The following is a 14,614-nucleotide window of genomic DNA, read 5'->3' as shown; positions in this document are numbered from 1 at the left end:
TGTTTTGGGGGGGGGGGGGGGGTTCCTTTGTAAATTTGTGCTCAGAAAAACCACTTTCAATAAACGTTTTAGGAAAGATCCCCCTCATCTGTGTTCACTGATTCAGTCACCTTAATGTTGGCTTTTTAATAAATATTTTTAGTGAATGATAGAAATGTAACAAAAAAATTAATAACAGAAGCGTTTGTTTACTTTCAATTTTTTAATCCATCTTCAAAGTGACATACAGTGAGCTGTGGGGGGGAACTTGATGGCCGAGTCAACGGTACTAATGCCAGTGGAGGAGACGGATCGCCGTGACGACTCCCTACTCCTGCTCCTTGTCCTCCCCATGTGTGATGACATAGCAGAGGTTCTTGTAGTCAAGGTTACCGGCAACATCCAGTGGGAAGTTGGTGAACATCTGATTTATCTGCAACAGAAGTGCAAAAACTAGGAGCTCAACACGTGGCAAACATCTCGCTCACGTCTGGAACGTCTCGATCTTCACAGTCTTAAGAGGTAGGCCTCAAAATGAGACTGATGGTGATCTGGAGCTGAGTAAACACGGGGACGGGTTGATGGGGGGGGGGGGGGGGGGGGGGGGCTCGCCCCGGGGGGCTCTGATCGCTGTGACCAGTTAACGAGCCACAGATGGGAGTTCAAAGTGGTAGGGCGACACTTAATTATTAGTCTTCCCTCTTTCCTCGTTACACTCTCACTGTCTTTATGTCTGTCTCGCTGTCCCTCTGTTTCTCACTCTTTCACTGCCTTCCTGTGTGTGTGTGTGTGTGTGTGTGTGTGTGTGTGTGTGTGCGTGTGTGTGTGTGTGTTTCTCCCGCAGCCGTCAGCTGAAACTGATGTTAGGATAAACCCAGTGGGTGGTGTCGCGGGGGCGGGGATTGCTGTAGCGTTTGATCACGATGCATGTGCGCGTCTCCTCTGTGTACCCACAAAGCAGATCAAGAGCCTGGCACGCAGACCCCCACGGACCCCCCCCGCCACGGCTCCCCAGAGTGTGTCGCCGTGCCAACGCATCATGGCGGCTCATCTGCTGGGCACATGGGAGTCGTGCGAGCCCGCACGGTTTTTCCTGTGTGGTGTTTTGTCTCCTCTTCACTATTGCGCACGGGGGTTTCGGGGGGGTTTTGACAGGAAGATGGATTATTATAATCACATGAGTCATCAGCCGGGAGGGACGGGGGTCGTGGGAAGCCAGCCATCAGATTACTGCACACTGCTGCCATGGGAACAAATAGTTTGTTTGTTTTTTTCTGTTCGTGTAAGTGTTGAGTGTGTGTGAGACGGAGCGAGTGTGTAGGAGTTACACGGGCATTGATTTGCAAGGTTTTGATGTATGGAGACACATCATGTGACGTTTGTGTACATACATGTGTTATTGCCTGCTGGAATTCTCCTGTGTGTGTGTGTGTGTGTGTGTGTGTGTGTAAGTGTGTGTGTGTGTGTGTGTGTGTGTGTGTGTGTGTGTGTGTGTGTGTAAGTGTGTGTGTGTGTGTGTGTGTGTGTGTGTGTAAGTGTGTGTGTGTGTGTGTGTGTGTAAGTGTGTGTGTGTGTGTGTGTGTGTGTAAGTGTGTGTGTGTGTGTGTGTGTAAGTGTGTGTGTGTGTGTGTGTGTGTGTGTGTGTGTGTGTGTGTGTGTGTAAGTGTGTGTGTGTGTGTGTGTGTGTGTGTGTGTAAGTGTGTGTGTGTGTGTGTGTGTGTGTAAGTGTGTGTGTGTGAATGTGTGTGTGTGTGTGTGTGTGTGTGTGTGTGTGTGTGTGTGTGTGTGTGTGTGTGTGTGTGTGTGTGTGTGTGTAAGTGTGTGTGTGTGTGTGTGTGTGTGTGTGTGTGTGTGAAGTAACCTGTTTGGAGGAAGGAAGGTGTTACTCACCTCAGCTTCACTGAATTTATCTGCCTGAGACATCAGATAATACTTGATCCTATTGGTCAGCAGAAATAAAACAAACAAACAAAAGAGCCAATAGGCATCTGTTCGTCCTCAGCCTCCAGTACCGTATCTCTGAATCACTCTCCATACGGCACAGGAACACGAGCTGTGTCTATATTTCATACTTAAAGATGCCGGATCAAAACACATACTCATCTCCCTTCAGGACACCCGAGCCCTCTGGGTCGAAGATTTTGAAAGCGTTGAGGATGGTCTCCTCCGGGTCGGTACCTGGGACACATGGAGACCTGGTTTGACCTTGTGTTTATCGGCGAGGCATTTGAGCCAACGGACGTGAGATCGGGTTGGTGAGTGCGGGAGGCAGCAGAACCTTTCAGCTTCTCTCCGAACATGCTGAGGAACACAGTGAAGTTGATGGCGCCGGGCGCCTCCTTCAACATGTCCTCCAGCTCCTCGTTCCCCACATTCAGTCGACCTGGAAAGGAACGTGCACAGAAACATCAGGGACTTCCTGCTATGAACCGGGGACCACTCGCCCCCCGCGCCCCCTGCTGGCCTCCTTTGGCGTGGCTCTCGGCCTGCCTCGTGTAGTTTTTTAATGAAATATTAATTATGATCTCGAAACCAAAACCTCTGGGTCTGAATTCTTCCACTGAGAATTCCTCCAGGTGAGCTCAAATGATCCTGTGGTCCGTCTACGTGGTAAGCGTAAGCAGGAGTGTTGGAGAACATGGGAACAAAAAAAACTGACAGCATTTACCTACAGCAGCAAACGTGTCTCGGAGGTCGTTCTTGTCGATGAAGCCATCTCTGTTCTGGTCCATAATGGTGAATGCCTGTGGGTTGTAACAACACACTAACTCAAGACACATCATCTGGTATCAATAGATCAGAGAAAGGCACTGCACTAATATCTTAAGAGCCCGTCTGTCACGCATGCTGTAAAGTATCACGACTACGGTCTATTCCCAGTCCAGACAAGGAGCAGGCCGCTAAAGTTATTGGCCCTGTGAGTCATGGTTTGCATCACTTTGAAATATAACACGTCTGATCTGCGGGGCTGAAGGGAGACGGATCTCTTGCCTCCTTGAACTCCTGGATCTGAGACTGCTCGAACATGGTGAAGACGTTGGAGCTCCCCGCCTCCTTCTTCTTGGCCTTTTTGGGCGGCTGTGGCGAAACGGAGACAGAAGCGTTCGTGGAAGCAGAGTCGTTTTCTGCATCAGTAACATTTTCCAAAAGCTTGGAGCAAACATGTCAGCTCTGGTGAAATACATCAGCCTCCCCCCCCCCCCCCCCCCCCTCCCTCAAAACACTGCAAATCCACTTTAAATCTCTGCAGCCTGTAGCTTCAAAAAGCAACAATCAAAACAGCAGAATAGCCACGTCTTACATAGAGTTAGGAAAAATGTGCGCTCTCTCCATCAACTGCACTCCTGTTCCTAACATAAAAGCTCTCCTGGCTTGCTCTCTTTCTGCCATGTTGGCCATCTTATCGGCATGTTTCAGCACCTCATCCAAAATTGAAGCCCTGCTCTGAAATATTTATGTCCCCAGACAAATATTTTCAGTGCTAAAGTCATCCACATTCGCCACTTCCATCAACATCTGCGGATAATGAGCTGGTGGGACGCGTCAGCGGGCGTGGGGCGGACCACGGCCGGGGACCTTCATCCACGCTCACGCCCGCCGGCCCTACGCGGCTTTCACGGCCCGAATTCTCAGTAAAAGCCCGACCAGAGTGGTAATCCTACCATGATGAGGGCAGATGAGGAGATCCGTCCGAGCACTGGGGAGACGGCGGGGCGCGGGGAGATGGTTTTATACGCGAGGGTGAGCTCTGTGTGTGCTCTAAGTTTAGACGACAGAGCCTCGTTTGGAAAAATGCCGTAACTAGCCACCCGTACGGGATATGAGGAGAATGCGGGGCATCTAACCCTCGGAGCGCTATGTCTGGTACGTCGGCCACATCAGGTCGGCCTCACAGGTGGTGCTTTCTGGGGGTGGGTGTCTCCGGTGGTGGGGGTGCGATACGGGGTTGAGTGATGGTCATAGGGGAGGTGGTGTTTGGGGACAGGGGTCATGAACACAGTGTGTGAGTGTGAATAGCTGTGATTTGACAAGAAAAGCCATTAGTCCCAGAGTATCTCATGGGGATGCTCTTATCTTTCTGTTGGGTAATTGTTGAACCCTATGCTGGGAAATGTAGTTTTGTTGTGCTGGTTTGTGCTCAGGTGCTGTTTTCAGATGTGGTTTGTGGTGGAAATTGTGATTTTCTCATTCTTAGTCAGTATCTGTTAATCATATTAATTATATTACACACAGACAATAGAGATGTGATTTATAAATGTGTTAACCATGTAAAAGGGACGCTGAACCTGTTCAGTGTCCCGTACGTCTAAGTAAGGGCTTAGAACACTGTGCTTGCCATTGAAGAGTTACAGAATTTCCAGAACAGGCTATTCTCAGAGCCAGAGGTCAAAGAGGAGAAAAGCTCGGGTCAGGGGTAGTGTGACCCCAACAACAGATCAGGGCTCCCTCTACCTGTACGATCACCACGTACCCAGAGTTACACTGTTGCCCTGGAAAAAACAGCCGTAAAGAGTCATAGATAAACGGTGTTATCGTTGATTAATGGTGAATAAAGAGAATCATAGTAACTGAGATTTGTTTGTGAACTGTTCATAACTGTTGGGCATCAAAAGCCACCAGGATCTTCCAGATCTAGGGTTAGTGTTAGGGTTAGGATTAGGGTTAGTGTTAGGGTTGGGATTAGGGTTAGTGTTAGGGTTAGGATTAGGATTAGGGTTAGGGTTAGGATTAGGGTTAGGGTTAGGGTTAGGATTAGGGTTAGCCGCGGCTTCAAGCCAACTGTGATCCCAGTGTCATAAATGGACACAAGCTTACAGCAGCTTCCCTATAAATGCACTAATGCTTCATAACTGAACATGTATCGTATGGATAGCGCAGAGGGACATCATTAATGCAGTTTGCTCTTTCCTCTTTCTCTTTTTGCATTTAGACTGATATGTAATGATCTCATTTTCCAGTGATGCTCTTTCCACGTATGTGGACCAAAATAGCCCAGGGGTCAGATGTATAAAACATCCCAGGACTGACAGAGACTGAATCCAAAACGGTTTCTTACTCTCTAAGCACACTACATACGGTTTGAACTAATGGCTTTGACACCCTGGGCATTGCACTTATGTAAAAAATAATAATAAAGCTGATTTGGGACCTTGAACACTGGATGTCTGAGTAGGCAGATACCCCTGAACTGGACAATATATGTACAGAAGAACTGATCCTGGACCAGTTCATTCTGGGCCATTTTCTGGACACGAATCATTATATCCTCATCACCAGGTCTGCACTGAAACTGGGGGGAGAAATGATTGATTGCCGTGAGTCGCGCTGCATTTGCGATCAGACGCCTGTCTGTCTCCCGCACACTGACTGACACCCACATGCCTCCTGGCAAAGAAACAATAGCACAGGCCGGACAAGACAGGCTGCATTGGGGACAGGGGTCAGGACATATATAGACTTGACCACTGCTGGCATTATTTATGAGAGGACTTCTAAAGAGTTGGCAACAGTTGGGTTGGACTGAGCGTGTGTGTGTGTGTGTGTGTGTGTGTGTGTGGGCCAGCTGATGGAGAATTAGAAAGCATGTGATTGTTGTGATCCATTAAGGTGTGTGTGTGTGTGTGTGTGTGTGTGTGTGTGTGTGTGTGTGTGTGTGTGTGTGTGTGTGTGTGTGTGTGTGTGTGTGTGCGTGTGTGTGTGTGTGTGATACACATGGGATGGGAAAGTATCCGTAATTAAGATGCTTCCATCAGCACCGGTCATTACTCCATTAGAATCAAGAATGAGAGAGGCCCTGAGAGAGAGGGACAGGCTGAGTGATTGTCCTCCATTGGGGGTGAGACGGGGACATGGAGGACAGGACACTGTGGGGTGGTGACAGACGCTTCATAGCCCAAGCATGAACACATGTATCTGTTGCTGCACTGTGGCTAATATCTGTGTGTTGTGGGTTGTCTCTGTGCATGTGGGTTGTGTCTGTGTGTTGTGTGTCTGTGTTGTCTCTGTGTGTAGTGTGTTGTGTGTCTGTGTTGTCTCTGTATGTAGTGTGTTTGTGTTGTCTCTGTGTGTAGAGTGTAGTGTGTTGTCTCTGTGTGTAGTGTGTTGTGTATCTGTGTGTAGTGTGTTGTCTCTGTGTGTAGTGTCTCTGTGTTGTCTCTGTGTGTAGTGTGTTGTGTCTCTGTGTGTGGTGTGTTGTGTGTCTGTGTTGTCTGTGTGTAGTGTGTTGTGTTGTTTCTGTGTGTGGTGTGTTGTGTGTCTGTGTTGTTTCTGTGTGTAGTGTGTTGTCTCTGTGTGTTGTGTGTAGTGTGTTGTCTCTGTGTGTTGTGTGTTTGTGTTGTCTCTATGTGTAGTGTGTTGTGTGTCTGTGTTGTCTGTGTGTAGTGTGTTGTGTGTCTGTGTTGTTTCTGTGTGTAGTGTGTTGTCTCTGTGTGTTGTGTGTCTGTGTTGTATCTGTGTGTAGTGTGTTGTGTGTCTGTGTTGTCTCTGTGTGGAGTGTGTTGTGTGTCTGTGTTGTCTCTGTGTGTAGTGTGTTGTGTGTGTGTTGTCTCTGTGTGTAGTGTGTTGTGTGTCTGTGTTGTCTCTGTGTGTAGTGTAGTGTGTTGTGTTGTCTCTGTGTGTAGTGTGTTGTGTGTCTGTGTTGTCTCTGTGTGTAGTGTAGTGTGTTGTGTTGTCTCTGTGTGTAGTGGAGGTCCTCCACCTCAAAAACTCCATAATCGTGAACAGGAAACTGAAGGCAAAATCAAACAGACTACAATAAAACAGGAAGACACACAAACCTGTTATCATGACTGTAAACACATCAATCCACAAACCAAAGTCTCACTCCTCTTCTGTTCACCTGCAGTGCTAACATGCAGAGAAGGGCACATGTGATATTTGAGTGTGTGTGTGTGTGTGTGTGTGTGTGTGTGTGTGTGTGTGTGTGTGTGTGTGTGTGTGTGTGTGTGTGTGTATGTGTGTGTGTGTGTGTGTCGGAAAGCTGCTTTGATCATGTCTCCTGGATGTTCCAGGCAGAATGCAAAGCCCCATGATGGTTCGACCTTTAACGCTTATCCCCTGTGAGAGGTCTCCATTGCCTGTGAAACTCACTGTTGCCCCCTTGTGTCACATTATTGATTAATGCAAGTGCAAATAAAATCAAATGAAACTGGAATCATACTAAAATGGAAATCCCTTACTTTGTTTGCATATTTATTTAATTTTCCAATTGAAATGAATACTCTGACCATCATGAATTTTTCACTTTAAATTTTAGTTTATTATCTATGGAGCTTCGGGTTTCTATATGCATGAAAGAACAATAGTTTCATTATTTATTAATGGTGCTCATTAGAGGTTTTTGCACACATAGTTCATGCAGTAGTTTAATGGCACAAACTGCAGTCACGTGACCCAGTGTGTGTGAGTCAATCATTTGAAAGCTCACTTGCTCTGCTTAAAGACTTTTATACCTTAATGCAAAATTATCCCACTCTTGTCATACAAATGGGGTGAAAGTGTGTTTCCTTACACACTGCTGAAAATAAAGTAGCATTGAGGTAAAATATTTGCTTTTGTGAAAAAGTATATTTATAAATTACATTTAGTTAGTGAATGTGGGTGAGCACATTTGAACAGATATGGTCTCTTCACAAGTTTATAGTCTTGTAAATCTTGTAGTAAACTAGTACATCTTAATTAAGCTTATATTTTTTTGTTGGTGTTTAACAGCTCTACTTAAATTAATAAATAAAATGTGAAATCTGAAATCAACCTGGACATGAATTTGTAATAATATTTCATCACCACAGGGTGGCGCCCACGTCGCATACGAATACAGAATCAGCACGCGTGAAGTCAACGCTTTGACGCAACTTTCTCTCGCGAAGGCCCACACATCATGTAACAGACCAACACCTATAACACATTTTATCTCACAAGTACATTTTATCTCTTTATCACACACACACACACACACACACACACACACACAAAGTGACATTCACGCACATTGCACTTCTTCAAAGCAGCACTCTCTGCAAATCTTTGTTGCTTTGAATCCTGATTCGTTCTGATAGGGTCAGCATCACTCATAATTAAACTTTAATCCCCTCTACCAGTAGCTATTTAAAACGAGGCCCGGCCTCCTGAGAGCCTATGTTGGATTTAAAAAAGCTCGAGAAGACAGGAGGAGTGAAAGGAGGGAGCAGAGATGGAGGCCATGTGGGGTGGAGGTTCATATGTCTGTAAGACAGGAGTGCAGAGGGGAGGCTATACTGCTCTTAAAGATGACCGAATGACACTGTTATGAAATACTGTTCTGAAGCACATTAACATTTTACCTTTAAAATAATATTCACATATACAAGATGTCCACAGATTTAAAATAGAATTACTTCTCTTTGTTTATCTCATTTTTAACAATTCTTAACAAACTGTCAGGACAGAGTCTAGGGAAAAATAATAAATTATATATATTTGGGGAAAATTTTAATTTTGACTAAAATGTCACAGAGCTGTTTCCCCTGACAAAGATATTTGTTTATATCTGAAATATACATTCCTCTACACAATCTGTAGAGATGTTTCTAGAGTCATCAGACTACTCTGGAGAGATGTTTCTAGAGTCCCAGCAATTGTGATTGTCCTTGGGCACTAGAAAAGGAGTTCTGCCCGATTTCAGGAACAGGAAAAGAGCTAAATATTAATACCAAATTGCGATGTGTTTATAAAAACCTTTCACTGTGCCCCAGAAACAACCATGACTGTGTAGTCACCAAAAGTAGTAAAGTTCTTTTGCAGCTCTGTCAAAGCCTGGGTCTGTACATCGTCAATGGTTATGAGGAGGGACAGTGGCGAAGACACGTTTTGCTCACCTCTTGGGAATAGTTCAGTATATTATGGGATATGCACTTTAGATTTAAACCCCCTCTCCTTCAGTGAATGCACTGTGAAGTCACTAACGCCCTATGTCTGATTACACCTGAAAGACTGTTCATTAGAAAGAGAGGATTACACACACAGGCCAGAAAGATGTTTAATATCACCACATCACAAAGATGGGCCCAAAATAGCACAGAAAAGTTCCAGAATGTCATTGGTAGTCGTGAAATCCAAACACCTTTAGACCTCTTCCTGGACACCCCATGTGTTCACAGTAATGAAGGTGTCAATCTGGTTAAATAAGGACTATCACAACAAAACAATTTTCAGAAAATTGGAACAACCTGAAAAAGAAAGACTTGAAAGAAAAAACAAGAATTGACAGTCCAAGATGGATATATGGACAATTTATTTCCAAACACTTTACAAACATATAATTATTTCTCATAACATAATTATATGTTATTTCTCATAACAACCAACATGAGATCCTAAAGTGTACACATAAAAAAATTTTTTTTTACTTCTTAATTTGGTTCTAAGCGTAGGTTACTTCCCTGGTATATCAATGACTTATAATATTTAAAACTGCTGATTAGTCTGAACGTAACAATTACTCATCATTGAAAGTGATCTGCAACAGATTCTGCACAGTAACTTAAATTCAATATTTCTAAACCTAAAAGCACAATGTTGAGTTGATGTCAAATTGGATTTTCATCAAGTCACTGCACCACTGACCATATTTACACCCTAATTAAAAATGTTACACAGAATAATAAAAAAAAAAAAAACATGCATGATTGATTTCAAAAAGCCTTTTGATTCTGTGTAGCACAAAGGATCGCTCTATAAACGTCTTGAAAGCAGGGTGCAAAACATATGACATCATTAAAAATATTGTACACTGGAAATAAGTGTGTGTAACACGGGCAGGAGTGTTGTGTGAGCCAAGGCTGCAGATTCAACCCATCTCCAACATTTACAGAAACCAAACGGCCCAGACGTTAGAACGGGACACACGTCCTGCCCCGGATGTGGGAGATCGGGCTCCACTGTCCTGTGCTGCACAGGACCAACAGGACAGTTCGGCTGCTGGATCCGGTCTCGCAGGCCTGATACCTGGCAGCAAGCCTAAACAAAAGATATAATATTTAAAACCTTTTCCAGGTCTCAAGGACCAAGAATTCCAATAAAAATTTCACCAAAATGATGTGGCATATTTTATTAATGACTTATTGTTGAAGCAATATGGCAGAGAACAGAGAGAACGATGCTGTGGGCTGTGGAGTGTTGTAAACAAACACTCAAATAAAGGACATATTTATACCATTTTATATATTTTCCCAGCTATTGGGGACATTAATAAAACCAGCAAGTAATGTTATGTGGCCATAAAGACACCATGGCAGAGAACATGACTATAGTGACCACTGTGACCACAGTGACCACAGTGACCACGGTGACCACAGTGACCACGGTGACTAATAATAAACAGTGTTGTCTGGCTAAGAAATTGTAGTTACCAAAAATGTAAAAGGAGACTAAATGAACACTATAAGGACACTAAATTAACACTAAGTGAACACTAAACGAACACTATAAGGACACTAAGTGAACACTAAGTGAACGCTATAAGGACACTAAAACAAGCATTGAATACCCACTGTTAGGGGAAGCAAAGGTAAACAAATTAAACAACGCAGTATGTCCTCTTCTACCAACACATGTGCGGCAGTGTTAGGATACACACACATATACACACACACGCACACTTTCGTGCAAACAAAAGAAAACTGTTTACTTACACATCCTACTTTATTTGTGATGACTTTTTTCTCAGGTTGAAATGTACTAAAGACTTTTAATTCAAACTATTTTGGTTAATATAATGTAACATAATGTTAAATTTCTTATGTTATTCTTTCAAGCTCTTTATAAGCTTTGGCAGTACAAATGAACCATTGTTAATCATGCCAGTAAAACACCTTGAGTCAAACCTGAATTTAACCAAGCGAGAGAGAGACAGACAGAGACAGGGAGAGAGAGAGAGAGAGAGAGAGAGAGAGAGAGAGACAGAGAGACAGAGAGAAATAGAAAAAGAAGTGAGTGAGACAGACTGTAGTTTAGTCTTATATAGAGTATAACATGCCCCACAGCCTCTGAAACAGTAGCCACATGTCTTTAAATGGACGTCTTGTACGCCTCTAAAGGAGACGGCTGTAATTATGCAGGTTAAGTGCCCTTCTGAGGTCACGTCCTCCTTTGCCTGTGCATGCATTGTTTCTGCATTTCATCAAACATGAATAAATCATTGTTCGTTTCACAATCGGAATAGAAACATCCCAGGAGCTCTGTCACCGTTTGGCGTCAAAGACCCTGGCAACTTTATGAAAATCAATATGAGTTTCTTTCTTTATTTTCACCTTGAAAACTCTTTCAACCAAATCCCACGTGGTGCACTGACATAAACAAAGCGTCTGACTCAGGACTCTATTAATAAGAATGAAAGACTAAAAGTTTTAACATGACTAATCGTTGCATGCAAGGCCACACTTCTGGGGTTTGAGCTGTATTCTGTTAAAATTCTTGTTCAATCACAGTAGAGCACCACGGGAGGATGTTATGTAGGTTGAACCCCAAAAATGATGGTGACCATCTGTGTGTGCTCCAGACCTGCTTATGCACACCTATGCACACATACGTGTGTGTGTGTACGCATGCACGTGGAAGTGAACACAAGTGATACACACACACACACACACACACACACACACACAACACCCCGGTGAGATCTGCTCTAATCAATATCACATTCCTCCTGTTAAGTAGGGAGTCATTTCGTCACGGATCACGTCTCGATGGGTACCGGTGAGCCCAGCACTCTGTCATCACAAATCCTTGCAGGCCATGTGGGGAGGGGGTCAGAGAGAGGACAGAGAGAGACTGGAGAGAGACCAGAGAGGGGGAGGAAGAGAGAGAGATAGTCGGTCCTTCTTTGCTTCTTTTACAGAAAGTGCAAGATCATCTCTTTAAAGTGAGAGTTCACCCTAAATGCCGGCGCTGGGTCATGCTGAATGAAAGCCTCTAGAGTCTGGTTACAACCAGTTCTGACCACTCATCACTTGTCTTTAGCTTGTAGCCATGGAAACATGCAAGTTTTGTTTTCTTTTTTTTGCCTTTGTGTGCCCAAGGTCAAAAAAGGCACAGAGTCAACGTGTCGCCACCACGTGTGATGTGATGTCGACACCACCTATCATCTCTCATCGTTAACATGACATGGCATTTAAGAACCTGTTCCTGTTTTCAGCGGCACCGGATCAAGAGGTTTTAAGGTGTGGCGGGGATAGCGCTGAGAAGAGTCTTTCGCTGCTCAAACACGATCGGGTCAATTTTATCTTCAGGGCGCATCTCCCTCGGCATTGTACGGCTAGAAGAATGGGTGGGATCCCCTTTACCTCAGTAGTTACCGGAGCAAACCCGTCATCCCTGGACAATGCCCATTGCACAGATAAAAAGTTCAACGGCGGTGCGACAGGCGGCCGTCGTGGCCGCCGGAGTCACACGTCTTCCGCCACTTCACACGTCTTCCTCGTTGAGCTTTTTCTTTTCCTCTAGAGGGACGTAAGGTCCCGGTTCTTACGGGCAAGCCCCAAAGAAAGGGAGGAGGGAGGGAAGGGGTAGGAGGGGGTGGGAGATGTGGAAAGTCGGTCGGATTAGTGAGGGCTTCTGCCCCAGCTCACCCCTGACCTTCACCTTGACTCCAAGCGTGACCTCTGGGGTCGGAGGTGTGTGAAAGTGTCACCGAGGCGATTCACTACAGCCTGGCGATGAGGTATTAGGCAGGACACACGGCTCCGTGGAGGTTGGTCCATAGCCGGCCCGTCCCCACCGGGTCTGCTGGTGATACTGGATCTTTCTGGGTGACATTGCAGTGTTTGGTTCTTTCGGTCATTTTTTTGTCTTTGGTTTATAATTAACGTCAGTTAAGTTCACACTGTGCGTTTGATAAGGTTACCAGCCAGTTATGTCCAGCAACTCTTCACTTACGCAGTGGCATTATAGCAATAAGAGACAAAGTGATTCTCACATACAGAACATGGTACTACAGGAATTGCAGTGCGAGACTTTTGCAAGGCACGATTTTGTATGTGGCAATTCTAAGTGCTTTACAAATAAAAGAAAAACATATAAAAGACTCCTGATTTAAAATGAAACAGATAAGAGAGATTGAACAAAATGAAAGACATAAAAACAAAAAATGAAAAAAGACATTTAAAGTGTATCAATTCAAGTCGTGGACTGGGTAGTCAGGCAGATAAATGTGCAGCTGATTTAGCCGACAGGCCTATGAACTTATTGACCAGACAGTCAGACTTCACGCCTCTTTCACACGGCTGAGACGGGTGCTCATGTGTCCTGCAGACTCTCTGGGTTGAGGGATGTTTTTAGCATTACCTGTGTTGTCTAACACATACGATACCAGAGGAACCTCCGTTTTCCACATGTAACCGTTTCAGCTCAGCTTTCAACATCACGCAACCCTGCAAATCCGACGCTGTTTCACAGATGAAACCGAGTCAGGATATATCTTTTGTGCGAAAATGAAAGCCATGAGTTCCGTATGAAAGATCAGAGCTTGTAGATTAATGGAGTGGATAAGGTGGGTTGTTTGTGGTGTGTGTGGGGGGGGGGGGGGGGGGGGTGTCTGGCAAGTGAAACAACCTCCTCATCACCCAGACGTCTGCAGCAAATGTCAACAACCCAGTCGGACGAGACTGATCTGCTGATCACTCCGCCACCGTCGTTCTCGGAGGGCACGTTTAATTTACCGCCAGAGTGCCGTGCGCCCCGTCTCTGGCGGCTCGAATGGCGTCGTGTGCACCGTTCAGCATGAAGACTGATCACAGCTGTGTGCGCCCTTCCGGGCCTGGTCGTACCTTGGGCCTGACTTGCCTTGGGAGTCGTGGTTTGCGCATCTGCGTGCGTGTCTGTGTGGTCTGGCGTGTGGGCAGGACGAGGGAGACTGGTCAGGTCTCTGTGTGCCCGTACTTTCACCGGTTCTGTGGCCAGTGCACCAGACGGTCAGGCCATTCTGTTATCAGCCATCACACACAAGCAGCTCCTTGACAGAAACAAAATCCAAATATGCAAATGTGAATGGGGTGTGATAAATCTACCAGCATGTTATCTCATACTAGTTTTTCAGGTACCATTTAAAAGTCCTCAACCTTGACTAAATTACAAGTGAAATAAATGCAAGTGAATAGGATGATGATTAGGATTAATTATATTATTAAATCAATAATTGTGTTGGTCCTATTTACAGTTGTAACACCCCTTGTACCGGTAATATCTTCATTCTTCTAAGATTCTTAGAAGAAGATAATAACTGATTCTTCCATCAGTATCATTGAAAGGAAATGAAAGCTGTTGACAGGGATGTTTGTCTTTTACAAGTTTTTATATACAGTTTCTGTTTTGTTTTCATCAGTTTTCAGGGGAGATTTATATATGCTATGCTATGCTTTGAAACCACAACAGCAGATGAACAACTTAAATGCAAAGTTGTGGTGTGTGTGACTGTATAATCCTGAGGCCCACTGTATGTATCTCTTCCTGCACTCAGTAACGTGATATTTGAACTGCGGTGTATTCTAGTCTTTAAGTTATTATTTATGATTTACCTATTTGTATACATAAATAAGTATAAAATATGTATTTATGAGGTGGATCATAAAATAAAATCTGTGTGTATCAAGCTAGCGTATTC

At 44.6% G+C, this 14,614-nt stretch overlaps 1 protein-coding gene across 1 annotated transcript; it reads right to left on the bottom strand.

The window, feature by feature from the left end:
• Positions 1 to 117: 117 nt before the first annotated feature.
• LOC143482852 (myosin regulatory light chain 2B, cardiac muscle isoform-like) lies at positions 118 to 3,775 on the bottom strand. Its single transcript, XM_076981417.1, has 7 exons — positions 3,642 to 3,775; positions 2,971 to 3,057; positions 2,648 to 2,723; positions 2,258 to 2,362; positions 2,079 to 2,157; positions 1,870 to 1,918; positions 118 to 412 (listed from the first exon to the last, which is right to left on the bottom strand). The coding sequence occupies exons 1-7, from the start codon at positions 3,642 to 3,644 to the stop codon at positions 308 to 310; spliced, it is 504 nt and encodes a 167-aa protein (XP_076837532.1). The 5' UTR covers positions 3,645 to 3,775; the 3' UTR covers positions 118 to 307.
• Between the last annotated feature and the right edge of the window lie 10,839 nt (positions 3,776 to 14,614).

This window comes from Brachyhypopomus gauderio, chromosome 19 (assembly GCF_052324685.1).
Source record: "Brachyhypopomus gauderio isolate BG-103 chromosome 19, BGAUD_0.2, whole genome shotgun sequence".
Lineage (NCBI taxonomy): Eukaryota > Metazoa > Chordata > Actinopteri > Gymnotiformes > Hypopomidae > Brachyhypopomus > Brachyhypopomus gauderio.
The sequence above is the reverse complement of the archived record's forward strand: the minus strand, read 5'-3'. Positions and strand labels throughout refer to the sequence as shown.